The sequence below is a fragment of the Myodes glareolus genome, chromosome 6 (genome assembly GCF_982192425.1).
Source record: "Myodes glareolus chromosome 6, mMyoGla1.1, whole genome shotgun sequence".
Lineage (NCBI taxonomy): Eukaryota > Metazoa > Chordata > Mammalia > Rodentia > Cricetidae > Myodes > Myodes glareolus.
In genome coordinates this window covers 91,605,475-91,633,146 of record NC_142031.1, presented here as the reverse complement: position 1 = coordinate 91,633,146, position 27,672 = coordinate 91,605,475, and the positions used below count along the sequence as shown (strand labels likewise).

Here is a 27,672-nt window from a genome sequence, read left to right as displayed (position 1 = left end):
TTTGTTGTGATGAGAGTCCTCGATGGGAGAAGGTATATAATAACAACAAGAAGGGCGGGGCCAGATGATTTGTCAGGTGAAAGAAATTGCTCTTGTAACGATTTTGCATTTTGATGAAGAAGTTCATAAGATTTTTGAGTGGACTGAAAAGAAAGCATTAAGGGTGAGAAGGAGCCCAGCCCCTCGGTGGAGCATTAGCGGATGTTGACGGGCCTGGTGAGTTAGAACGAGCACGGATGTGTGCTACGAAAATGTTGTTTGTTGCCATACAATATATGAGGGAGAGAAGAGCTGTGGAATAATATGAGTAGTGACTGATCTTGTATTTTATCCATATATATATATTTGGTTTTTCGAGATAGGGTTTCCCTGTGTAACAGTCCTAGCTGTTCTGGAACTAGCTCTTGTAGTCCAGGTTGGCCTCGAACTCACAGGGATTCACCTGTCTCTGCCTCCCCGTGCTGGGATTAAAGGCATGTGCCACCATCACTCAGCCCAGAGCTATATTTAAAATTTCCTTTTTGGTTTGTTTACCATGAAAGCTAAATACTTAATTTAAATATTCATTAGATGAGCAGGAGAGGAGAATGTCATCTATTTTTTAAAGAGCAAAGAATTGACCTTGGAGAATTCCTAGCTAGGAATGAGGAATCTGGATTTGATTACATTTCTGAGTATTCATTTTAGAAGTTTGTGAAAAGAGAGAATCAGAATCATAAGTATCTCAATGTTCTTACATTTTTCATATGTGATTACCACTTGAAGTCATCGTATTACATAATAACAGGATGATTTTTCACCATGGTTGGGAAGGTGTAATTAAGAATCTGCCTCTCAAGAAAGAAAAGAGGAACTGGCTGAATGGCCTGCCCATCTGCTCAGTGGGATTAGCGCTCACATTACAGACAGTCTTTGTTGGCCTCGGGTTAGAATTCAAGACTGATTTAAGCATGGTCTTGTTTGCTTGTTTCTTGGTAAATAAAGCATTGAGGAGGACCATGGTCCAGATCCCACTGACACTGATACATGTGGTTATAGGAGGATTTGAGTGTAGGAGAGGTGATAGGGGATGGGGGATGGGTGGGGCACAGGCAGGCAATGTGTAAAGTCAGCTAATTCTTAGTTTCTCCTGGACTGTGTTCTGTCACTCGGGTTCCGGGACATAGACACACTGCTGGCATATTTAAAGGTCCCTCTTGTTTCCCAAGTCATCCACTATTGGTTTCAACTTCTCTTTCCTGTCTCCATCTAGGCTATAGGTGTCTACTCCCCAAGTGAGAAAAAAGAAAAAAGAACGAGTGATAGAAGTAAGGAGGAACAAGCAAAGCAGGGATGAAGTAGCATGGGGCTCATGCAAACAGGCTGGCCTCATGGCTGTCTTTTAAGGCAGGTAAGTAGGAGTCTCCTCTTCTCTTGTCCTTTCTAGGGCTAGGGCTTCTTTCTGATGAGGCCTTTTTGCTCGTTGCTTGTTTCTTTCTTTTTTTTTTTTCTTTCCTTTACCGTGAATGAACTATTTTCTGATGCGGCCTAGGACTAAACCTTAGAGACTCTTGAAGTCCTTCTTCTATTTGCAGAGTGACCCTTTAGAGCAGGGGTATGCCCATCCTTTAGAGAGGAGTCCAACCTTTAGGCTTCTTTGGGTCACAATGGACAAAGAATTGTCGTGAGTCACACAAATAATCAAATGCTAATGAAAGCTAGTGAGCTTTAAAAAACTACTGTGTCTAATCTTCATGACGTCAGTTACCACAGAGAGGCAAAAATACCCTCACAAAAGGATCCTAATTATGCATCACCCTGTTCAGACAGTCTCAAAACTGTTCAATAGGTATTATTTGGGATCACCAATAAAGAGAATGAACATACTGATTTTTTATTACTATGAAAGAGGGCAACATAGAGCAGTCAGATAGGGGACTATCTGACGTTGCATTTGAGAACCTACTGCATCGAAATGAGGTTGGATGGAAGTGGTTACCATTCCCAGTGAGCTCTCAAAGTGTTTCCCAATTTCACTTATTTGATTCACTTTTGAAAACAGTTGCTCACAGCTGTAGGTGCAGTAGAGGCGAAGAGAAGGGTGTGCTGTGACTTTGAAGTGAGAGATTCGTGTTTCCTGGAAGACAAGACCTCAAAAGTCTAGAAAAGAAACACAGTCAATTTTTTTCTTAAGTTGGGTGGCTGGCTGCAGTTCTATGCAGTCTGTTTGGAATTGGCAGGCAACATATCTACACTGACTGAAAACAGAGTTGGAAGTTTACCAAAATATTGTTTACCAAATTTACCAAAATAAATCTGTTTCACATTCTTTGATTTTTTGATTTATTTTATTTCATGTGTTTGAATGTTTTGACTGCATGTGTGCATGTACACATGTGTGCCTGGTGCCCTTGGAGGTCAGAAGAGAGTACAGGGTCACCTGGAAATAGAGTTACAGATAGAGCTACCATGTGGATACTGGGAATTGAACCCAGGTTCTTTGCAAAAGAAACAAATACTCTAAATTGCTTAGCCTTCTCTCCAGCCTTTCAAATTATTCTATGAAATATATAAGCTACATAATTTTTGCTGTTGACAATGGGCCCTGGTAAATCAATATGTCAAAAGACACAAAATTGTTTGTCTTCATTTGAAAGTATCATAATTTCACCTCCATTTGAAATCTTGTCATGATTTAAAATACTGTATTAATAAGTTTCACTTTAAAGACAATATAACCCATTTAAATGATGGATGAAATTCACTAAGAATGCTAAATCTGTATGGTAGCTTTCATTATCAAGTTTGGACATAAATTCAGTTTTGAGACCATAAACAACTTGATAACATCTCAAATAATAAAATTTCTTTGTATCATTTGGCTTTAACTTAGTTATCTTATTTCTGGAAAGACAATGATGTTGCTCTAGTCAGCATCAATGTTTTAAAAGATTTTCCAGGACTGCTAAGGATTTTAATTGCCCATCCTTTATAGAAGCTACGGTTTTGACGATTTGCATAACATACATTTGAAATGCTTTTGTGCATAAAATTTCTTGATGATACTTCATTAAATGTGAGCTCAGAGCAGCATTTGTACCACCTTCTATTAACTTTTACAAATGTGTCTTTCAGCTGGGTGGTGTTGGTGCACGCTTTTAATCCCAGTACTTGGGAGGCAGAGGCAGGTAAATCTCTATGAGTTCAAGGCCAGCTTGGTCTATAGGATAGGCTCCAAAGCTACACTGAGAAATCCTGTATCGAAAAACAAAACAAAAAAAAATAAACAAACAAAAACCAAATGTGTTTCTTTCTTTTACCTACCATTAGTGAGGCATCAGCCACTAATGTCCACAATGGACAAAGAAAGTGGGTTTAACATGTGTTTTATTGCTTCCTATAAGTTTCTTGATTTAGCTGTGCCTTTTAAGGACACTAAATAAGCCATTTTTGAATGACATTGCATTTTTCACAAGGATCACTAATAAAATGACAAGTTGAGACATGTCTTAGTCGCTGTTCTATTGCTGTGAAGAGACATCATGACCAAGGCAACTCCTATAAAAGAAAGCATTTACTTGGGGGCTTGCTCACAGTTTCAGAGGTTAATCTATTATTTTCATGGTAGGGATCATAGCGGCACACAGACGTACATTCTGCTAGAGAAGCTGCTGAGAGTTCTACATCCTGATTCATAGGCAGAGAGAAAGAGACTGGGACTGGTGTAGGCCTTTGAAACCTCAGATTCCACCCAGTGCCACACTTCCTCCAACAAGGCCGCACCTCCTAATCCTTGTAGTCCTTTCAGACAGTTCCACTCCCTGGTGACTAAACATACAAATACAGGAGCCTATGGGGGCCATTCTTATTCAAACCTCCAGAAGTCAATCTTGCAGCATCAGTGATGTCATCCATTGCCCATGATTAAATTTAAAGCAACACTTCTATTCTTCCGACTTCCTTGGATAGATTTTCAAATTCCTTTAACTTGCCTGGCTGTATTCTAGGGAGACAAACAGATTTTAGAGTTATCATTTTTTCAGGGCATATATTTGCAGCTTTCTGCAAGCACTGCTCAAGAAAATCAGCATCAGGAAGCAGTTCTGACTCTCTTGCTACACAATATGCCACCACACTATTGGTTTGTTACTATAGAATCTGAGCCGGGACTTCAAACATTTTGTGTTGAGAAAGTAGACCTTTTCCAGCGATGCTCTCTGCCTTCATGCCTCTGTCCTTGTCACACACTGAATTTGGGAGCAGGATGCCTTTTCAAATTTTCATCTTGGAAAACTTTCACCCATTCTCAACTAATGAAGCAGAAAGCTTTACCGTCTACCTCCTATTCGCTGGGCAATCTTCCTTTGTCATTTTTGTTTAGGTTGGTTTCTCTGAGGTATTGTAGCAGCCATGTTGGAGGTTAAAATATTAATGGGAGCTAGAGAGATGGCTCGGTGGTTCAGAGTCATTGCTGCTCTTCTGGAAGATACAAGTTTAGATTCCAGTACCGATGGTTTGGCCTCCTTGGGCACTGGCTGGCAACTGCATTCACATATACACACACATGCACACGCACATAATCCTTATTTTTTATTTATTTGTGTGTGTGTGTGTGTGTGTGTGTGTGTGTGTGTGAATGTGGTACCTTTGGTGGCCAGAAGAGGGCTACAGATCTCCTGGAGCTAGAGTTAATGGTGTCTGTAAGCAGCCTTATGTGGGTACTAGGGATCAAGCTGCCATCCTCTCAAGGAGCTGGAAGTGCTCTTAATCACAGACCTATCTCTCCATCACGATCAATAATATCAATAATAACAATAATCGCAGCTAAGGGACTATATTTGCTTTTTAAATTGAAAATAGGTTCTTCTCCCAATCACAGTTTCCGCTATCTCCACCCTCCCAACTCCTCCTCACCTTCCCTCTCCCCTAAACCAACTCCCCCTATATATCTCCTTCCAGAAAAGAACAGGCCTCCAAGAGATAACAATCAAACACAACAAAACAAAACACAACAAGACAAGGCAAAGTCTTTACACTAAGGCTGGACAAGGCAACCCAACAGGATGGAGAGTCCCAAGAGCAGGCAAAAAAGTCAGGGACATTCCTGCTCCCACTGTTAGGAGTTCCACAAAACACCAAGCAGAATGGCTGGCTCTTATGCATCTGTTCCTATCTGCTGCTGGAGGAAGCCTCTTTGATGACTACAGAACAAGGCAGCGATTGATAAATATAGTAGAATATATCATTGGAATTATTTATTTTTCCTTCCTTCTTCTTCCTTCCTTCCTTCCTTCCTTCCTTCCTTCCTTCCTTCCTTCCTTCCTTCCTTCTCTCTCTCTTTCTTTCTTTTTTAAAACTTGTCATGTTTGGTTGACTCTAAGTCTCTGGTCTATCCATTCTCTGGTTCCTGGCCATTCAAGGAGTATCAGGCATGGGCTCCCTCTTGTAGATTGGGCTTTAAGTTAAATCTGATGTTGGTTGCCCGCTCCCACAGGTTCTGCAACTCAGTTGCCCCAGCACATCTTTCAGGTAGGGCAGATTGTAGATCACATGTTTTTGTGGCTGGGTTGGTGCCCACGTTTCTCTTTTGATAGCCTGCAGAGTACTTTCCCACACCAAAGAGACCAGAATATAATAACGGCTAAGGGACTATATTTACTTTTTTTTGGGAACTACTGGAAAGACATTTATTCTTTTGATAAAGCATAGAAAACTGGGTGAATTGCACATCACACTTGACAAGATTGAAGTCTGTGTCAGATGCATTCGTTGCTATATTGCTATATTCATGAGTGCTTTTCGGGTCTGTGATTCCATTATTTTATAGTTCAGTATGACAATTACTTCAGCGGGGTAGCTAATTAATTTTTAACATTCTGTTTGGTTTTTCTTCCTTTTGTCCAGTTACCCTCAACCTTGGGATTCTTGACATTTTCCTTCTACCATGTTTCTCTGAGACCCAGTTTCACTATACAGTCCAGGGTGATGACCCTCCTGCTTCTATTTCTCAACTGCTGATATATTTACTTTTATTGTGAAAATTGGCAAGAAAATAGAAAGCAAGGTTTGGGTTCTACATCTCAGATGTCTGTGTAGGGAGGAGAGAGCTGATTAAGGCACTGTGTGTGATGCATGAAGTGTTTCTAAGGTATGGGAGTACTTAATAATTAATTAAGAATACTTACCTAGAACTGGAGAAATGTCTCACAGGTTAAGATCGCTGGCTGCTCTTCCAGAGGTCCTGAGTTCAATTTTGGGTTAATCACGAGGTGGCTCACAACCATCTCTAATGAGACCTGGTGCCCTCTTCTGGCCGCAGGCATATATGCAGGCAGAACTCGACATAATAAATAAATCTTTTTAAAAAAGAATATTTATCTGTCTTTTAAATAACTTAAGCCCTCGACAACACACACACACACACACACACACACACATACACACACACACACGCGCGCGCGCGTGCAGCTCTTAAAGGGAATAAAAGATAATTTATTCTGGAGCCATGCCGAGTGGCCTGGGAGCACAGATTTAGGTTACCCAAACTCCATGTTCCAACACGGAAGTAGTTTTATAGTTTTACAGAACAAAGAAAGTCATGACTCAAGGCAAATTGAAAATACCTTAGTGGGTTCACCAGAGAGGTGGTTACAAGAAGATGAGGGAAACTTTTCTACAGGCCCACGATGCTGTCTGACGACATTCTTTGGTTTTGGGCTGGAAGGCGCTAGTGGTCCACGACGTTATTAGGTTCCAAAGATCTCTATATTGTAGTCACAGGATGTTAGTTCAGACAAGGAGGTGGACAAGGGGCTAAAGCTAGCTCAAAAGAAGGTAATTAAGCTTTGGAGAGATTATTCCAATCTCTCCTCAGTACTGTAGTTCTGGCCAACCGACCAGCGTCTTTCCAGGAGTTCCTGTTCACACACCTATCGGCATGCAACATAACGTCGTTGATAACTGCGTTTCCCTCTAAGCACGGGACACATCAGATGATGCCAAATCAACTGCCTGGGCTTGGAAGGTAGCACACCGGAAACTGACGTTACAGTAACACTGAAGCCACACACGTGTACAAATATCGAGAGCACACATGTGTTTATCCTGGGTGGCATTGTGACATGACATTGTCATCTATAGAGTTGACACCCCAGAACTTAGCGATTAAGTTACATTAAAAAAAAAAAAAGTTGCGAAGTTCTCATGATGTTTCACCCCGAGGGATTTTGTTGGGCCGCATTCATAGCTTCCTGGGTTGGACATCAGACCACATTTTCATAAAAGTGGATTAGTTTGGTCTTCCAGGTTTTGTCCTGCATGTGGTCCCTCATTGGTATTCCTGTTCCCTTTCTCTTCTCTCTCCTTCCCTTGGGTCAGTTGTCTTCTTGCCTATTGGGCAGTACCTAGAGGCAGCACTTCTCAACTTTTACGTATAAAGAGGGGTTGTTTAGGGATCTGGTTAAAGGGTCCCACATTTCTGGCCAGTCCCAAGCTTGTTGCGGTTCCTCTGACACACTTTGGGTTCAGAGTGGGGAGAGGATCTATGTGCAAGATTTGGAGGCGGTGTCCTGGGTTTGGGTTCAAATGTGATTCTTTTTTTTTTTTTTTTTGAGTATGCCCGAGGGCAGGATAATCTTGCCAGTAAAATGAGCAGCTTCACACAACTACTACGCCAGAGACAAGGAGTAGCCAGGTCAGGATCCAGGATCTTCTGTGGGGCGGGGCTAAAGCTGGGGGCGGGGCGCTGCGACTGTGAGCGTGCGCCGTCGGGGTGCGCAGGTTTCAGGTAAGCACCTGGCTGTGTGTCCAGAGCCCTCGTGACCTCAGCGTGGGGCGCGTGGGGTCTTGTGTGACATTCTTGGGTCGGGGAGGACTCGAGTGTGACCGTCCCGCTCGTGCAGGGGCGCGGGGCAGGCTCGAGCGTTTCCGGGTCGCCGAGCGCCGCGGCGCCTGCTGGGACCTGGACCCAGGGTAGGGCCGGGCACTTGTTTTTGGAGCTGTCCGGGGCAGTAGGCCCAGGTCACAGCGCCGCTCCCCCGGCCGCCGGCTCCCCATCCCCGGGGTCCATCCTGGAGGTCACGCCAGGCTGCATCACCTGCGTCCGGTGGCTTCCCTTACCTGGGTCAACTTTGGAGGACACGCGGGGCTGCTTCCCCTGCGTTTCAACCTGTGCAAGACGACCCCATGGTCTTTTTGGTCTCCCTGGGCCGTCTTGTCTGGTCAGGTGTGCCCCGATGACTCACGGACTTTATTATTAAGTGGAACCCTCCCCAAGGGCCTTGGAATGTTACAAGTCCATCTGTTCTTTAATTAATTTTTTTAAGAAAGTAAACATTGCATTACATAGCGGTATTTGAACTGTTTGAAACCTTAGCATCGCTCTTTAGCAATCAAAAAAGATTTTACTCAGGTTAAGCTATGGAACAGGCTGCATAACTGGGCAGATGTGCCGTGTCCTCTCCTCGTCTCAGCCCTGGAACATTAAAAACAGCCCTGAGAATTTGGTGCTGAGCATGACTGTCCATGATGCAGATTATTGGGACTTGAGGAAGATAGTTGCCCTTCCTGCCCTACCCCCAGTTATATGTGAGTTTATTTGCTTCGTTTTTAAAATGAGAGTAATAAAGTTTAAGTCTTTTGGTCGCCAAGTGATCCCATTATTAACTTGAAAAAGGAACATTGGAGGAGAGACACTTGGTAACATAGTCCAAGGCTAATAATCCTGACAATATTTAATTACCCTCGCGCTTAGGTACCTTGAAAGAGAGATAAAAGAAGATGGAGGGACTGGATAGCTCTGAACATTATTATACAACAGCCCATCTCAGTATTGAAGACAGTGGGAAAATACAGAATGAGATAAAAAGATGGTTTTCTTTTTTTTAAGTTATAGGGAAACAGGGTAGAAGCTTGACTGCTTTCACATACTCAGCAAGTCAGATTCTTATTTGCTGTATACCTTTCTTCAAAGTCACTTCCTGTTGAGTGCTGGATATTGAACTCGAGACTCCTGCTAAAAGCTCAACACTAACACCCCTTTCTTGATTAATTTTTTCCATATGGGGCGGGGCGGGAGAATTCTTCCAGTTACTGTAGTTTTACCATTTCCTGGGGCGCCACCCAGTCAGCTACCCCCTTATGGGCCAGGAACTTGTATAAAAACTGGAATGGCTTCAAAGGACAAGATTACTGGGGTGTCCACGCTAGGCTTGCTGAATCAAAATCTGGGGAGTGGGAAGCAAACTGCAGACTAGGGGTGTGCACTGCTTTGGGCTTGATGCAGTCGAAGTGTTCTAACACTCAATAGAGACGTGACTAAGGGACAGGACCTGATTAGTTTATGGTCTCGTTTCACATCCACCTAGCAAAGGCACGAACTGTGTACTCACTAACAGAATAACCTCCCTCTTGTAGGGCAGATTCCAAAAGGCCTTCAAATGCTATTCCTGTTGCATTATTAGGTTGTATTTTAATCCCTAGGTCAGCTAAAAAGTTCATCTAACCTACTTCCCATTCTGTATCAGAGACACTAAAAAGTCTTAGATCCTCCAGTTTTGCTTTTCAAAAAAGGTTTAAGTTTTCTCAGAATTTCTGTGCTTTTTATCCTGTCTTGGGTTCTTGGTTTATCACACTCCTAAGGCATGGAGATTGGAACCTGTTCGGAGGAATTTCTACACCAAACATACCTAACTTTTGGGTTTCATACAAAAAGCACTGAGCTGGGCAGTGGTTGCCCACACCTTTAATCCCAGCACTCAGGAAACAGAGGCAGGTGGATCTCTGGTGTGGGAAGTCCTTCTGTATATGTGTTGCTTTTATTAGTCAATGAATAAAGAAGCTGGTTTGGCTTGTGATAGGGCAGAGTAGCTAGGCAGGGAAAACTAAACTGAATGCTGGGAGAAAGGTGGAGTCCCAAGATGCCATGTAGCTGCCAGAGGGGAAAGACGTGAGCTGCCAGTTGAAACCTTGCCGGTAGCCATGAGCCTTGTGGTAAAATATAAAATAATGGAAATGGGTTAAATTAAGCTAGCAATACACTTAAGCTATTGGCCAAGCAGTGTTTTAATTAATATAGTTTCTAAGTGATTATTCTGGGAGTCTGGGCTGCTGAGAAACAAACAAGCAGCATCCTACTACAGATCTCTGTGAGTTCCAGGCCAGCCTGGTCTACAGAAGGAGTTCTAGGTCAGGTTCCATAGCTACAGAGAAGCCGTCTCGAAAAAATCGAAACCAAAACCAAAAAAAACCCCAACAAAAAGCACTGACCCTGAGGCTGGGGGTCTTTATAGATGTGGCCACAAAACTTTAAATATGGTCATTTATGCTTTTAATTTTAGGATGACTCGAACCATGGAACCGCTGGCAAGGAAGATCTTTAAAGGAGTTTTAGCAGCTGAACTTGTGGGTGTTTTTGGAGCTTATTTTTTGTTTAAAAAGATGAACTCGAGTCAAGGTAAACACAGTTCAGTAGTTAATCTTTTCTAGCTGGGTATGTATGAAATGCTCGGTGCATTTCTGGGCAAAATGGTTTTTTAGATTGAAGCTATTAGACATTTTTATGGGTGGGGCACTGGGAGACAAGGTGTTTGTTATTGTAGAGTAGGAAACTCACATCTGACTTGCAGACCAGGAGCCTGGTTTTGGCTGGGTCAGGTAGAACAAGTGTCCCTGTTCTGGCTCAGCACCCAATGGCCCTGCAGAAGTGAGTGGATGGAGGCAGCCTCGCCTGCATTTTACTTGTTTGGTAATCCCAGGAAGAGGCAACACTGACCGTAGGTCACAGAACTGCTTCTGAGCATTAGCAGTAGGCACTGAAACCGTTTTCCCTGCTGTTCCTCAATACAGTGGAATAATTTGTTAATTTTTTATTACAGCCCTTGGCTTTTATGATTAGTAATTGTTATTACTTCCGTCTCTAACTAAAGCAGGGAACAGCCCCAAGGCAGTGATTTATCTTTAAAGCTAGTCATTCGTCGTCCTCAAAATGCTTCATTAAGACACTGTGTCCATGGGGGCTGGAGAGATGGCTCAGTGGTTAAGAGCACTGACTGCTCTTCCAGAGGTTCTGAGTTCAATTCCCAGCAACCACATGGTGGCTCACAGCCATCTGTAATGAGATATGGCGCCCTGCAGATATGGCCTGCAGGCATACATGCAGGTAGAGAGAGCACTGTATACATAATAATAATTAAAAAAAAGACACTGTGTCCAGGGTGCTACTGATGTTCAGTCTTTAAAGGAATGAGTATAAAAGCTGTATTTTAAGATGAATGTATTTTATATCTTATTCTACAAGATTTAGTTCTTAAGATTAGCAAAGGGACCTTAATACAAAATTCTAAGACACTAATATACTAAATCGTGGCTCAATATATTACTAAAATGGCTTTTTTTAAATGTCAGATTTCAGGCAAACAATGAGCAAGACATTTCCCTTCATCTTGGAAGGTATGTTTTTCTTCAAGTAAAAATTCATGTGCAAAACAGCCTGTAAATTCTGTGGTACTTTTACAATTTTGGACTAAATGCCTTTGTGGTCAGTTTCCAACACTAGCTGCCTCCTGAGAGCACAGTAAGGACTCACCCAGTTACTTAGATCAGTCAGTTCTTGGCTTAATTCTGTTCTTCTTCTGTTGAACCCCAGGCTTTACAAATGCTGGGCAAGCCTTCCATCACAGTTATGCACCCCACCCGATGGACTGGAGTCTTACTTCTTCCAATGGAAAAGAACAGGTTCCAGAATGAGACCTAGGATGGCGGGGGACATAACCATGGGTGGCTTAAGGTCGCTGCTACGAAAGATTTTTCCTCAGGCACTGTTCCTCTGTGGAAAGGGCTGATGCCTACCTCATGACAGTAAGGTTGAACAGGACACCATCACACTTACCTAAGCAAAGCATCCACCAAGTGCCCCAACAAGCAGCTCATCACTGTTCGGGGCTTGCACGTGAATAAGGAGCCCTGCTGCCCCTTTCATTTTGTTATCTAGCAATATGGAAGTAGTTTTTCAGTGTTAGCGTAACTCTTTGTATGATTTTATACATGACAGCATTTTGTCTCTATAGTTTATTACAAATCCATTGAACAGTCTGGAATGTATGGAGTGAGAGAGAAAGATCAAGAAAAGTGGCTGGATAGCAAGAATTAAGGGTGAGTAGAATCTTCATTTATTATTCACTCTGAAGCACTCATTTCCTTTGCCTTTTGGATTTTTGAGGGATTTTCATCTTCTTTTTGAAATTTTTCTTTTTCTTGATGATGCTCTTCACATCCCTGTTGTGCAGCCAATCGTCACGCTCGGCTTCCCACTTGAGCTGTTTGAAGCCTTGGAGGGGAGATGACAGATGAGTCTCTGCCACTGTGGGCTACTCCCACAGGCAGGCCTCCCGAGCGGGACTGCATCTTAGGGCCGCATGGCCTGTGCTCTCCCACCCCACCCTCCCCCGCTGTGTAAACCTGCTGCTGGGTGCTCTCCTGTGTTTTCTAATATGAGTATTGGACAAATGAAACAGTATGGAAGGGCTTATACTGAAAAGATTTTTCTTTTCTATTTTTATGAAAAAATAGAAATTAATAACATCAGAAATTTAAAAATGTCTTCAAGCATGTAAGAATAAACCTTTAGCCAAATCAAAATAAAAGACTGACTCTCCAAGAAAAAAAAATGTTTTGAGTCTGTAGTCTATTTGTGTGGTTTAAATGTCTTGCTATGTGACAAGCAAGTTTCCTGCCACTTAGGGACATCCACAGGGAAATACCTATTAAAAAGCTTGACTGACAAACTCAAAGGCAACCTGGTAGTGTAACTTGTAATCCTATTGGTTGCAAGGTGGAGAATCAAGCTCTCAAGGCCAGCCTGAGCTACTGAGTGAGTTTAAGGAAGCCTGGGTCACACAACACCCGACGGGGTGGGGGCGTGGGGAGACAATTTACTTACTTGCATTATCTCTGTTAGCCATGGCGTTCATGCCAATATTATCAAACTTGGATCCCATGTTTTCATCCAACAGATGGCCAAACTTAACAGGGAGAAAAAAAGAAACAGTGAGAAAGGTTACAAGAAAACCTGAAGAGTGTAAATAGCTACTCTCTAGTCATCGCGTTAGCGTTACCTCTTCAGCAGAGACAAACAGGCTGGAGTCATCGAATCTTTTCTTCTTTTTCTTTGATCCTAAAAAAAAAATTGTGTGTAGGTTATTCAAAGTGTGTGCCTTTTTTCAGATTTGGTTGCTGTTCAGGATTTATCCTCAGAAGAAACCAACAGTATAGCTCAGGATAAAAATCTCACAGGCGACACGGATGGAGTTCATAATATGCGAAGCAAACTATACATTATAATTCAGGTCTTATTCTTTGGGCTTGAAAAGCTAACTGACAATATGTTCATTGTGTTATCAATAAATGTTTGTTTATGCTACTGAAAATAAAATATCTAATAAAACTCACCTATAGTTTAATCTATAAACATTTCAAGGAAGTTAAAGTGTAGAACAGTTAGCGCTCACACGTAACTGGACTCTATAAACATGACTGAAAAGACCATCTGGAGATACTTACCATGAGAGGGAAGAACTTGCGACAAAACCGGGATGCATGTGAGAAATAGGTTTTCATGTTAAAAAACCCTATTATCTACCTTTCGTGGCTGGGGAGATGGTTTAACGGGCACACGAGCCTTACAAGTGTGTCGGTCAGAGTCCAGATCTCCAGAAGTCTTGTAAAAACCTACTGCAGTGGTTGTCATCTCTGTGAAGTGAGGTAGGAGGCAGAGACAGTGGGTGCCTAGGACCTCCTGGAGCAGTTAGCCTGGCCTATCTGGTGAGATTCCAAGCCTATGAGAAACCTTTGTCTCAAACAGAAGGTGGAAGATGCCCGAGGACCGATGCTTTAAGAAAAAAACCTTTTAAATGGTATCAAACCAATTTTTAAACATGTATTTCCCAAAAAAGTAACTGATAATACTTTTCATGTGGCGGATGCTATGATTTGAAGAAATTAAATGCATTTTCTTACCTTGAAACGACCCAGCAAAGTCAATATCATCTTCATTCTTTCTCTTGCTTTTCTTAGTACTGGCTTTGGAGTTGACTTCATCAAATTCTGTTACCCAAGAAAGTTTCCTATTAAGCCATTTTAAAAATAAGCCTGGAAAATACCAATTCAATGTATGCTACATCTAGTACAATGTATGTACATCTAGTACAGCAGTGAGGCCTGGTATGTCTGTTCCATGTGGGTTCACAGCTTTCGAGTCCCAACAGAATGGGCCTGGAGGATACAGGATGCTCCAGTCTCTAAGAGTGCCTGATATAGTTTGTAAGAACATAATTTACTCAATGACCATTAGTAAGACCAAACACTTCCATAAATAAGAAACATTTGCTGCTGAGGCCCAGCAGATGCAGAGCAGGTGCAACCAGAGGGCAGTGAAAGGACAGAGGAGCCCACAGCCCAGACACAGCTGTGGCCGCTCCCCTACAGTTTACAGTTTACATTATTCACCTGTTGCACCCGTGCTATAGACTATATGAATGGTGACTTTTGGGTGTAGACAGCTCATCACTCTTCCTTTTCTTCCCCGGGAGTGCTGAGGCTCCGAACTGGACCTCACACAGTCTAGGACGCACTCTACCACTGAGCCACACCACCAGCCCCTATACTAATGTCAAACAGAGGCCACAATACAGCTCAACTCAAACTGTTACAGCGATGTTGTGGGTTAAAGTTAAAATTCAACACTGAAATGTGTCTTACTAGATATAGAAACTTATATTTTTAAAAAACCTGTATCTGTTTAGGAATTAACAAGAAAGCTATGTAATTTGTGGTTTATTTTTATTTATTTATTTTTAGTTTTTCAAGAAAGGGTTTCCTGTGTAGCCCTGCCTGGCCTCGAACTCAGAGATCCACCTGCCTCTGCCTCCCAAAAGCTGGGATTAAAGGTGTGCGCCACCACTCCTTGGCAGTTTATTTTTAAACGTGTACTGGATTACCTTCAGTCTCATCATCTGACACATCCATGAATGTTCCTCCATCTTCATCAATTTCAAAGTCTTCATCATTCATACTTCCCAGGGAGACTTCATCATCATCCAGGTCACCAACCTCATCATCACTACTCTCTGAATCTTCCAAGTCCTCCTTAGTTCCTTTTGTTTTTTTCATATTGCTAGAAAAGCAAACAAACAAACTCCACACTTGTAAAGGAAGGCACGGTTTTCTAAAGTGTGCTCAGGAGACTAAGATATACTGTTAAACTAGATAAAAGAATTACAGACTGCCCAAAGCATTCTAAACTTCCAAAATAAAAGTCCCTAGCCCAAGTGAACTTCCCCTTATGGATCAAGTAATTTCTATGGTCTCTGTTCTAATGAGCAAGAATTTAGGAAATACTGGGAAAACAGGAAAGAGAAGGCTGAGTTTTACCTGGCAAAATCAATATCGTCCTTTCCAGGCGTGAAGCAGTTATCGTTTTCCAATGTGTCTGCCCGGGAACAATACACAGATTGTGAGAGAGAGCAAAGGACAAGAGCTCCACATTATACCCCGCAACTGTGAGGGTGAGTCTCACACAGACCTAGGAGCTCAATGAAATCTCTAAAATGACAAAAAGAAAACTTTCCTGTTTACTTTTTTACTACGTGTAGGATGTGACGGTGATATCAAAGTAAGTCCTTCCATTTCACTTGACTACATTTCAGTTAAAAATTCCCAAGCTCTATGGATTATAAAGATGGAAACGATCAAGCAGCAGACCATCGCTACTAACAGAATTAGGAGACTATGAACAATAAATAGTCTGTCTCATCAGAGACTTGGTCTTAGGAAGGAAACACTCTTCTTGCAATAGAATTTTTTACACATTGTTCAAAGCACAATATATTTTTCGGAAATAAAATATGAGCAAGTTACTACATGCTATTTCTCAATCTTCCACTATAATCTGCAGATCAATGATTTCTAAAAACTAAGTTCACTAGTGTTCTACATTTTATTAATAGTAATAATTTTATAAGATGAGCCAACAAAAACAAATTACCAATCATCTTTTCAAATTCTTCATCATCAACATCTTCTATGCTGTTTTCATCTGCACTGCGCTTCTGTTTCTCTTTAACAACTGCAACTTTCTTATAATACCTAAGTAAAATGCATATTACAGATCTGCATAATTCATGACTAAAGACGAATTATAACTCTAAAAGTGTGTTACTGGATACTCAAATGAGTCAAATTTGTATTCAATATAAAAAGTATTTTGAGTTAAACAAAACGGCTGCAAAGTTTAGAAATGTGAAGCATAATCATTTCCTTTTATGGGTTCTCACCATGTGACCTAGGCTGGTTTTGCACAAACAATCCTCCCGCCTTTGCCCTGAGTGCAGGGATTATAGCTATCAGCCGCCATGTCCTTTTAATGGAGCAGAAGATACTTTCAAGATTGTAGTGTCTTACAAGCTGGTTCTCCAATCTCATCTTTGTGGTATCAGAGGGATGAAGGTGTATGTAGAATGCTGCCTAGCATGAACAAGGCCCTGAATCTGATCCCCAACAACCCACAAACAATAAAATAACTGCACAGAAAAAGGTTGGCTCAACCTCAACACTCATTGTCTAAGCATGAGAATATATGAGAATATAGTGGTTCCACGTGACCTCAAATCCTAACAGTTCATCAGCTCACCCATGTCACAGTAAACCCAACATTTCCCAGATGGCATCACATGCACTGTGAAATTATTCACACTAAGTCAATTTAAATTTAACTAACTAGTCAGCCAGATAAAGACACTAAAAGCAGCAGCAGAGATTTCTGAGCTTACTACAGCTTCACAGTGCACTTACTTCATCAGTTCTACTTGAAGAGTCAAGGTCCAGATAATGACTCCTGAGTTACTGCCGCACTAAACTCACACAGATGAAGGCTATGAGAGAATCACTACTTAATACGAAAAAGAACCCAGGTGTGGTAGCATGTTTATAATCATGTTTGGGAGATGGAGGCAGGAGGATCACAAGTTGGAAGTTAGCTTGGGCAAACAGTTTCCAAAGAAACAAAAGCCTAAAGTTTCACAAAGTCAGATTCAGAAACCAAATTTATATACTCCATTCTTAAAATCCTCAAGCTGACCAATTTCACTAAGATTTTGAGGAGTAGCAGAATCAGTAAATTTCCTTTGAAAATAAATGGACATATAACCTGATCTTTTCATAACTGTCCAATATCAATAAAGCACTGTATCCAATGTTAACATTCAGACATTCCAAGGATGCTGTACTAAGTACCTTACCTGTAGAAAAACACTTCATCCACTGGTATCTGGCTTTCTTCTTTTGCAAGGAACTCTTTACTATTCACTGAAGAAACAAGACACTTTGTTACCACCATTTCCCTGTGCTGCTCAAGCTCTCCGGCTGTATCTAACACACTGGCAGTGTGAAATCTTAAAAAGACAGTGGTGGAAAGAGGTGCAGTGTAGTAGAGAAGAGCAGGCAGAGCCGGGCAGTGGTGGCGCACGCCTTTAATCCCAGCACTCGGGAGGCAGAGGCAGGCGTCTCTGTGAGTTTGAGGCCCGCCTGGTCTACAAGAGCTAGTTCCAGGACAGGCTCCAAAGCTACACAGAGAAACCTTGTCTCAAAAAACAAAACAAAAAAAGGAAAAAAAAGGAGGAGCAGGCAGAACATAGGCACAGTAGAAAATGTATTCTCTTATTATTCTCCAACTGCACTCAAGGCACAAGTTTCCAGAGAAACAGACATTATTTGAAAAGATACATTTATATGTAGGTGTATGGGCATGGGCAGAGACTGCACAGCTGTTGGGTCTCCCTAGAGCTGATGCTACAGGGAGTCACTGATGAGATGCCCAGTGGGGCACTGAGAACCAAACCTGGTCCTCTCCCAGAGCAGCGAGTACTCTTAACCACTGAAGGCCTCAAGGAGTTCTGAAGTTGCTAACCCTACTTGTTTCGCTTTTGAAACGGGGTCCTTCTATAGCTCAGGCTGGCCTTAAACTCAGTGTAGTAACTGAGGATGATCCTAATTCCTGATCCTCCTGCCTCTACCACTCACGGGCAGGATTATAGCATAATCTGGTTGTCTAAAGACAGGAAGTAATCATTAACAGAACTTTCCATAATTTTACTTAATTCTGGAGACACTAACAAAGAATTCAAGGATGTAAGTTTTTTTTTATAGAACTAGAATTTCTGACTTGATTTAAAAACTAAGCTTACAATTCTAATTTCCTCTGAGTAGTCCTAACAACATTTCTGGATTTCTGAGACGTTGGTCGGAAATAACTAGAAGTTCTACAGTAATTCTAATTTCTGAGCAAGATGAGGGTGAGACATGGTGTGTGAAGAAATGTCCTCTCTAAATAGAGAAGATTGGTACCCAATACACACACAGGACACCACCCACACCGACAACGCTCTGTGTGGAAAGTCAGCTGTGCATTTTTGTTTTCCTCAGCCAGTACTAGGAGAGACTGAGACGTCTGAACTGCAGCTGATATGAACTATACATGCAGGGTTACTGACAGAGCTATGTGATAAGAGCAAGGCAGAACAGTGTAACTGTTAAGGCTGGGGAATGGCTGCCAGAGGGTCGCTAAATTTATTCACTTTGGATATGCTTGAACTTTTTAATATGATAAAATAGGTCAAAGAATATAATTTGGGTTGCACTGTCTTTTGTATCCTTTTGGTTTCAACAGCCCCGGCTCGGTCCTTACCAGCAAGATTACGGACGTCCTTTATAAAATGATTCCTTTTCGGCTGCATCACGACACTGTCGGTATTTTCTGAAATGTAAATCACGGCAGTCTGATGTAGTTGTATACTCATTCACTCACTAAACCCCAGCAGCAAAAACGAAAGTTATTAACTGGAAGCATACCTTTGCCTTTGTGTAGCTTTGGGTTTCGGTATACAAATCGATCCAAGAATCTCATGAGTGTGAAATCCTGCAGAGGGTCTCCTGAATACTGAATAAAATTTCCCTGAAAGGTGGGAAAATGGTGAAGAATTTATGGGTCTAGTAAAAGAAATAAGTACATATCCAAATAAGAAAACCAGGAAAAGCATAAGCTGCAGTTACTTCACATTCGAGACACACAGGAACAGTAACCTTCAAATATTCTTCTCATGTACACCATACTAACAAACTAAACACACATATATTCTGTTACGTGCTGGTAGTTTTATGGGTACTATTTATAATGTAGACGATGTAAGCATGATGAGAACCAAACACTGAAAAAGTCAGCCGGGATCGGAGGAGAGAACAACCCTCTCCAGAAAGGCCAGCTCGTAGTACGCAGCCGCAGTGGCTGATGTGCGGTATTTCCACTCCCCCCCCACCCCCCCCCCCAAGCAGGAAGTTCTCGGTATTAAACAAGTCACTGGTCCTCAAATATCAGGTTCCACATGTCGGGGAAACTGTGCCGTCAATTACTGATGATCAAAGCTACAACACTTACATATTTTTAAAAATATTTTAGACTCACCTCAAGGATAGTCTTAGCAAAAAGGGCCACAGAAGGGTGGAAATGCTCAGATAACTACAAAGAAAAATGTGAATGTCATTATTTCTATGGTCAATTTTAGCAAAATTACAGGTTATTTAAGAAAAATCTAGGGAACCGAAACTTAACCTAATACATAAAAAAGTGATTCTCAAATATTTTGGTTTCCAAACCATATGTACACTTAAAAATCTGAGATTTTAAGAGCTTCCAGCTAAGTGGGTTGTTTTTATATTTACTTTATTAGAAATTACAACAGGAAATTTTTAAATGCTATAGTTGAATGAAATTAATAAATCCAGGGGCCAGAGAGATGGCTCAGCAGGTCAGAGTGGTTGATGCTCTTCAGAGGTCCTGGGTTCAGGTCCCAGCACCCACATGGCTGGTGGCTCATAACTGCTGTAACTCCAGTTCCAGGAGATATGACACCCTCTTCTGGCTTCCTTGGGAAGCAGGCATGCACGTAGGTAGACTTATATACATGCCAGAAAAATACTCATATGCATAAAATGAAATAATACATAATATACCCACTAGATATTTATATAAACATGTTCATGAAAAGTCTTTTTTTCAGAACAAAAATTATAAAATTAAGAAGCATTAACTAATTTTGGAAATAATAGTTAACTACTATTTTTGTGTTTACTAAATAGAACAAAATGCATTTTAAAATCTTTTCCTGAATTCCATACCATTTGAACATATATGAAAAGAACCTAGCTTCAAACAGATCTATGGTTGAAAACGAATATAGCAAATCTTTCACCTGCACGTAGATTTCCTTCTGGGATGTGATACTGAAAGGGAAATTAACTGCAGAGTAGAATCAGCCATACCAACTGGTCTTAGGCATTTGTTACTTAAGTTAACTGGTCTACCAACAACGTAGACCTTACCTACATATGAATGTGCAACACTGTACACTGGTCATTTGAAAAACACTGGATGAGTTGGCAGTTTCTTCAAACTGCACAAAATTCCACTGTTGGCGTAATCACTAATTTTATCAGCAACCTTTGTACAGAGGTTTGATCCCATAGGATTACTTGTGGGAGTCTAATGTTTCATCCTCTTTATGAGAGTGAATTCTGTCACTTACAACAAATACTATTAGTTGTTTTGCCTGAAGCAAAAAAAAAAAAAATCAATTACTTCATTTAAAAGCAAATGTGTCTCAGAATACACAGCTTGCCAGTCAGCCTATCAGGAAGCAGCTATAAGGGACAGGAACAGTTGACCAAGATCTAAGCCAGACACAGTTTGACCTTCACCCTTAGGTGCGCAGGAGTGGGTAGCCATGTACACAGGGAACACTGGCATGTACTTCATGTCAAGATAATGAGAGCAATATTCGCTTTATCCTTCTCAAGTGATACTGGCTTTCTCCCTTCCCTTTTTACTACAAGTACAAGCAGAGAAAAATATAACAAAATTTAATGGCTACAAACACAGCTGGGTGTCACCATCTTTAACTGTTATCAGGGCACTAGCGGTGCACCCCATCTTCTTTTTCTATCACCTGTGCTACAGCTAGCATAGTGACAAAGAAAATGACACCCTGGCAGTACCAGGACAGTAGCTGTGATCTCAGAGCCTAAGTGGAGTGGTGTGAGGATCTGTGGTTACACTGCAAGATTAAATGCAATGCAACAATCTATGCTCTTAATTGTAAGTCAGGTATGGTATTTTTATTTACATGCCTATTGGTTAGATGTTTCTGTAAAATAAACATACAACACTATATTTTGTTCATGTGAAATTTCACATTAATTTCATCATTTGCAATAAAAGTTTCAATTATAAGTGTTATAAGGCATGAAAGCAAGATTATGTGTCACAAACAAATTAAGAGGTAGATGTCATTATTTTACCTTTCTGAGCTCCCAGAGACTTGTGTTTTCAGCTCCACAGAACAGAGGATTTCTACTGAATGGATCGTATGTCTTTAACAGCTTGCTACCTAAGAATAAAGTATTTTTGAAATGCTTTACTCCTAGCTGAAGAAGACACTTCAAATAATCACAACCAACATTCTCACAGACAGACCAATCTTCAAAACTGTTAGTAATTCAGTAATCTAATCTTAGATTAAAAAATGCAAAGTCTCTAAACTTTGTAACATACTGGCCCGACTGCAGAATGACCAATCTTCTTAGTAGTCTTTAAGCAGCCAGAGAAAGTGCTTCAGAAAACAAAGTCACAAACAGTAGGGTGGAAATAAAAGACCTACAGGGATGAGTCCAGCATGTTCAGTGCTGTATTCTCCAAATCCTTGCTATTAAACTACATGCAGGAATTTTTTTTCTTGGAATAGATTTTCATGTTTGCAGAAACCCAGAAATAAAAGAGATTAAATATTCCTTTTCCATTCTACTTTTATTTATTGTGTATGTGTGGGTGTGTGTATGAGTGAGCAAGTGCCGCAAGGCTGCATGTGGAGACCAGAAGACAATTTTCAGGAGCCAGGTCTCCTTCCAGAACAAAATGTGGGTCCCAGGGATTGGAATTAGGCCATAAGGCATGGGAGCAAGTGCCTTTCCCTTTCCTTGGTGAGTTATCTCACTGGCCCTAGAAATTAACATTTTAAGCAAGGTTTTTTGAAATACACGATTAATTGTGTAGTCCTAACACACGCTCACCATTCTTGTAAAGGATGACAGTTTGTGCTTTAAATAGGTAAATCCTTTTAAGAACCTTCCTGACAATTACCAGCATCTCTTTAATATATCTGGAACAGAAATTTAAAGCTGAATTACTTTAGCCATGAACCACCCCACCCCTCAAAAAAAAAATCTAAAGAAATAAGTCTGGCACTGTTTTCTTTTTGGCCTCAGATAAAAAGAAAGCATCCCTAAGCTTTCTCTTGGTTCTAATATTCTATTAACAGACTTCTCTTCCTCTGGTGTGCATGTACAGATAGAAATCACTTTAAGGCTTCTCTTTCCCAGAAAGTTTTCTATCATAAAAACTTGCTTTAAAGGGCTTGAGAGGTGGCTTAGCACTTAAGAGCTCTGGCTGCTCTTCCAGGGGACCTGGGTTTGATTCCCCGCATCTACAACTGCCTGCAACTCCAGTTCCAGGGTATCTACTGCTTTCTTCTCACTTCCTGGTCATTAGGCATGCATTTGCGCATAGACATATATACTAAAGGCTAAACACACAGACGCATAAAATAAAACATTTAAAAGAAAACCTTGCTTAAAGAAACTGCAAAGGGTAAATATGGCCACACACACACACACACACACAAAATAATTGAGAAATGTCATAGAGATTGGATCAAATACAGTTCCACTCAGAAATCCAACCTCTCGTGAGCCACGTGTGGGCGTCTGCCTGTGCCCTGCCTGAAGTGCTTCACTGTGGCACAAACTCCCATTTAAAGCCGGAAGAAATGATTCCCAGCACATTGAGCATTTCACTGTTTTTCCACCTAATTTCCACAGTTCTAAAAGGCATCTGCTTTGATTTTCAATATTTATTTAAATCATGTAGTTCCATTAATAAAAATTATCTGTGATTCCCTACCATTAAAATTTTATGGTTGCAAATGTGGTTCAGTAATATAATGCTTGCTCAGCACACCCAAAGGCTATGGGTTCCACCTCCAGCATTCTCTCCCTCCCCCACCTCCTCCCTCTCCCCCCCCCCTCTCTCTCTCTCAAACACACACACACACACACACACGCACTCACTTGACTATGAAGGTGAAAGAGGAAACTAATTCCTTCATTTAGCTAAAGCCCCTCACCCTTCAGGTTGTCAAAGTGCACCCAGGAAGCGGTCTTGGGTTTCTTGGCTTCTGTGCTGCCCTCAGTCCCAGTGTCTTCGGCTCCGACTTCCTTCACTGCATCGACTGCTGTTTCTTTGTCTGCGTCAGTGAACTTTTCTTCATCACTGTCATCTCGCACGTCAACAAAGTTTTCTTCATCAGATTCCTAACAAAAAGGATCAAGGGCTGTTAACTAACAGGAGCCACAGCAAAATCTCATCCATCTACGTGATGCAGTCTCAAGAGACTTACGGCAATTCTGGCAATGCATGAAAATACCAACCAAGGAAAATCAAGGTCCCAAATGCTGCTCACAATGAAAAGATTATAGTCTTTCTTCCTAAACACAAGAGAGCCAGATTCTGAACCAGAGTTTAGAACTGAACCTTCAAACGTTTTTTGTGTTGTAAATAAAAGGGGCAGGTGTTATTACTATTTATTTCCCTTTCTTTCCTTCCTTCCTTTTTCCCCCCTCACCCCCCCCCCCCGAGATGGGGTTTCTCTGTAGCTTTGGAGTCTGTCCTGGAACTAGCTCTTGTAGACCAGGCTGGCCTCGAACTCAAAGAGATCCGCCTGCCCCTGCCTCCCAAGTGCTGGGATTAAAGGCATACGCCACCACGGCCTGGCTTTTATTTCCATTTCATAACTGAGGAAACACGGTGAAAAGATCTACTCACTCTATAATCACCCATAACTACCTCATATGATTGCAATTTCTATTGTAGGACAACTTATGCAATAAATAGGGGAGTCAAGCAACCTGCCCACCTAGCTAGCTGTACACCAGGCAGTGAAATCTAGCTCTGTCCAGTTCTAGAACTCATACTCTAACACATTCCAGAGAAATGACGTTACCATCAGTAAAGTAAAGAAAAGCACCCCCCACACCAGCACCCCCACCAGGGTCAAGAAGCAGTAAAAACCATACCGGATGATCATCCAGTTGGCTTCTTAAATCGGGTTTTGCTTTAAGGATCTCTGACACAAGATACAGGGCTCCGCAGATGAACGGCGGCATCTGTGTGCAGGTAACCTGAAGCAATCGTTTCACAAATGCCTTCACCCGGCGCAACACGATGTCCGCTTTCAGAGATTTGTAGACGAGGTTAAGAAACATCGCTTGCTTCGAACATGTTGCCAACCCTGGATCCAACATCTTTCTGTAACATGAAACCAAGGACAAACGTTCAATCAAAAGATCATCTTCACATCCAGTGGTCACAGTTTAGAGACTTCACGACCAATTATAACAATCTCATCTTCGTCAGGGATAAATTTCTTGTTTATGTTAGAATAAGAGACTATTTATTTCTGCTTTCTCAGATAAAATGAAAATCAAGGACCCCAAGAGAAAGAACAAAAAAGGAGAGAAGTCGTGAGCCCCTTGTTTTGTGACTGTTTTCTTCTCTAATTTATATAAAATTATATAATTTATACCTAATTTAGTTATACCTAAAAGTGTAGTTTTCATATAGCTAAGAGCCCCACCTGAAAGGTTAACAGAAGCCAAATAATAAAATCCGATAACTCATTCAATCTGCTTTTAATCAGTTCTTGGAAGGCAGAGGCAGGCCGCTCTCATGGAGTTCGAGGCTAGCCTGAATTCCATAGCAAATTCAAGGCAAGCCAGGGCTACACAGGTTTCCACTGCATTCATACACAACAGTGCTATGCGCTTACCTGTATAATGCTGTATAATACCGATCGGATATCGTCTGCTGAGAATTCATTACTTGGAAAAGCAGCATTAAAGCCTGCACACTGGTACTGAAATTTACAACATGCAACACTTTGAATAAAGTGTCCACCTGCTCCCTCACTCTGTCGTCACCTGTCTGGGAATAAGGGTATGCCCTGTTCACTCCTGTTAAAATGGCGCTGAGCATTTTTGATTCAATGTCTTTCTTCTTGATACAAGTCCGAAAGAAACAAAAATAAAGAGTTATCAGTTTGTTCGCCAACTCACTTTCTTCATGGGAGAGGACCATTTGGTTTAAAAAGCAAATCGCATAGTACTGGGCTTTGGCGCTGATATTGGAGCGAAAGAGCAGCCGTTCTATTTCTCCGCACACGACCCCCTTCATGTTGGGATGCTTCCGCAGTAGCACCTCTAGCAGATGGGACGCTTTCGTGGCGATCCTGTTCTGAGGGTCTCCCAGCTTGTTTACCACCTGAACCAGAAGAGCCTTCTCCTCCTCAGGCTTTTCACACAGCAGCTCATGAGCAGCCACGAGGGCCCGGGTCCGAGTGGTTACCAGGGAATCGTGACTTAGAGTTTCTAGGACCTGCACGAACTCCGCTACTAGCTGCTTCAGCTGGTGTTCAAAATACCACAGGAGGAGTCTGCGATCTCTCGAGTCCTTGTTGCCGCTGGACAGCTCCTCCAGTCTGTGCAAAGGATGCTGGCTGAAGGCCCGCAGCTTCCGACTGTCCGGCAGAAGGTCCGTGATGAGTAGCTCCTTGAATGTATCCAAAGCCTGGAGGCACTGCTGCTTGCTGCCCTTCTTCTTCACAAGGCTCAAGAGGGTTTCTACAAACTGGAGCGTGTGGACAGCATCATCCTGGATCAGAAGGATCATGGCCGCCATCCTGTCACCCAGCGTCCCCGACGACACAATTGCCTTCATCCAGGTGGAAGAGCCTCCCTTTTGATTACTTGTCTTATTTTTGAATAAGCCGACTTCGTGCTCATACAGCTTCTGAGCCAGGGCTTTGTATTTAGCCACCACATCCCGAGGCTGGGGCTCCGAAGAGCAGTCGTTGCTGTACTCCGCGTCATACCACTTGCCTCCAGGCTTCAGCAACAACGTTTGCCTCTCAAGAAATTCGAACACATCGGGTTGCTTATCTTTCTTTAGTGTAGGGATAGTACTGCTACCAGAATGCTGTTCTGGTACATTCTTATTTTTCGCCTTCTTTTCTGATGTATTTTTACTTTCTATTGCTTTTTGTTTTTTATTTTCTACCTTCTGTATTTTTGCTTCCTTTTTGCTAGCATTTTCTTTTTCATCTGGTTCATCCTCTTCAATCAAAGACTTTGCGTACTTGGCCAAGTTAAGATTTTGAATAAAGGCCTCCAGTTCGCCTTGCTGAAGATCGTCAATTGTTCCTTTTTTGCCTCCATCTACCACTTCCTCATTTTCGTCCAAAGTAGCCAGCATAAGGTAATCTTGCTGCAGAAGCAGAAAAAAACGTTAAAACTATATCACAAACCCAGACCTGCAGTAAGAACTTCATCACATTTGAATGAATACACCACTGCCTGGGAAAATCACAGCCAACAAGAAAGTGTGCCAAGGACATGTACGCTATAAGAAAAGACGGTTCTCAGAGAAAAGATGCTCACGCTGACAGCCACCGAAATCCAATGAAAATCGCAATGACACATGCATTTGTAACGTGTCAGGTGAGCAAAGGCAAAAGTTTATGTGAGAGGGCATGGGGTGGTTCAGCAGGTCAAGCCCTTGCAATGCAAGCACAGCGACCCGAGTTCGATTCCCAGAGTCCACATAAAGGAGAGAATCGACTCCACAAAATTGTCCTTTGATTTCCATACACGAGTACCAAAGAACATACAGCACTCCCTCCATTAATAAAAGAACACTTTATGAAAAGTGTAGGTACGAAAAGGTGCTTTCATCAAAGGCTATTGTGAACTTGTAGATCCTTTTGGCAACTTCAATCCAACCCATAAGGCATTCTCTTTTAACCCAGCAGATTCAGATTAGGCATACTCTAGCATTCCAAATTTAAGTTCACGAGGTTGGGACCAGTAAGTTAGTTTTCTCCTACCTGACGGGCGTGACGGTTACGCCACGCTAGTAACAAGCTCGCCTACATCTCAAGGAAGCATAGGCCGGGCGGTGGTGGCGCATGCCTTTAATCCCAGCACTCAGGAGGCAGAGGCAGGCAGATCTCTGTGAGTTCGAGGCCAGCCTGGTCTACAAGAGCTAGTTCCAGGACAGGCTCCAAAGTCACATAGAAACCCTGTCTCGAAAAACAAAAAAAAAAAGGAAGCATAAACCTAGGAGAAAATATGCAACTTGGCTATTTTTATTCCATCAAAGAGCAGCTAAAGGCGTTGGAAGCGCTCAGAACAAGTCGGAGGCTGGGCTTCCCACACTCCCGGTAGTCGTGCGCATCCCTTTCCCCGAAGCCTGCGGCCGGTACCTTGGTGCCTCCGAGGCGTAACACCTCCTCCAGAGAGAAGCCATCCTTGGCCTCATCGCTATCCTCCTCGTCTTCCTCCTCCGGATCTTCTGTCACCGCTTTGGGTCGCCAGGGCTGCTTGGCATGGAACTCTAAAGGTTCCCCGCCGGCCGACATCGCTGGCAGAACACGCGCGAGCAGCCTGCAACTCACTGTCTCTTTCCGGTGACGCACTTCCGTG

The 27,672-nt window shown here is 42.1% G+C and overlaps 2 protein-coding genes across 3 annotated transcripts; one reads left to right on the top strand and one right to left on the bottom strand.

Annotated features, from left to right (window-relative positions):
* The first annotated feature begins 7,709 nt into the window (after positions 1 to 7,709).
* On the top strand, positions 7,710 to 13,424 carry Cebpzos (CEBPZ opposite strand). Of its 2 annotated transcripts, XM_048416094.3 has the most exons (5): positions 7,710 to 7,765; positions 10,317 to 10,432; positions 11,383 to 11,427; positions 12,045 to 12,129; positions 13,201 to 13,424. In XM_048416094.3, exons 2-4 carry the CDS (start codon positions 10,318 to 10,320, stop codon positions 12,125 to 12,127), a joined length of 243 nt encoding a protein of 80 aa, XP_048272051.1. In that variant the 5' UTR covers positions 7,710 to 7,765; position 10,317; the 3' UTR covers positions 12,128 to 12,129; positions 13,201 to 13,424. The 2 variants fall into 2 exon arrangements, with proteins under 2 accessions (XP_048272051.1, XP_085547146.1); XM_085691020.2 differs by lacking the exons at positions 7,710 to 7,765; positions 13,201 to 13,424 and adding an exon at positions 12,264 to 12,644.
* On the bottom strand, positions 12,031 to 27,666 carry Cebpz (CCAAT enhancer binding protein zeta). Its single transcript, XM_048416091.3, has 16 exons — positions 27,453 to 27,666; positions 24,963 to 26,455; positions 24,211 to 24,442; positions 23,262 to 23,448; positions 21,382 to 21,470; positions 19,490 to 19,543; positions 18,880 to 18,982; positions 18,716 to 18,784; positions 17,271 to 17,337; positions 16,019 to 16,119; positions 15,406 to 15,463; positions 14,973 to 15,148; positions 13,993 to 14,079; positions 13,092 to 13,150; positions 12,917 to 12,998; positions 12,031 to 12,304 (listed from the first exon to the last, which is right to left on the bottom strand). The coding sequence occupies exons 1-16, from the start codon at positions 27,606 to 27,608 to the stop codon at positions 12,168 to 12,170; spliced, it is 3,150 nt and encodes a 1,049-aa protein (XP_048272048.3). The 5' UTR covers positions 27,609 to 27,666; the 3' UTR covers positions 12,031 to 12,167.
* Between the last annotated feature and the right edge of the window lie 6 nt (positions 27,667 to 27,672).

What these genes read in the sequence shown, in the direction of transcription:
- Cebpzos (XM_048416094.3), top strand. Translation starts at nt 10,318, where the DNA reads ATGACTCGAACCATGGAACCGCTGGCAAGGAAGATCTTTAAAGGAGTT. An exon ending in AAAGATGAACTCGAGTCAAG is followed by an intron (nt 10,433 to 11,382) that starts GTAAACACAGTT and finishes TTTAAATGTCAG; the next exon opens with ATTTCAGGCAAACAATGAGC. An exon ending in ATTTCCCTTCATCTTGGAAG is followed by an intron (nt 11,428 to 12,044) that starts GTATGTTTTTCT and finishes TTGTCTCTATAG; the next exon opens with TTTATTACAAATCCATTGAA.
- Cebpz (XM_048416091.3), bottom strand. Translation starts at nt 27,608, where the DNA reads ATGTCGGCCGGCGGGGAACCTTTAGAGTTCCATGCCAAGCAGCCCTGG. An exon ending in TATTATACAGCATTATACAG is followed by an intron (nt 24,443 to 24,962) that starts GTAAGCGCATAG and finishes TTCATGTTACAG; the next exon opens with AAAGATGTTGGATCCAGGGT. An exon ending in GTCAGATGATGAGACTGAAG is followed by an intron (nt 14,080 to 14,972) that starts GTAATCCAGTAC and finishes CTTGGGTAACAG; the next exon opens with AATTTGATGAAGTCAACTCC.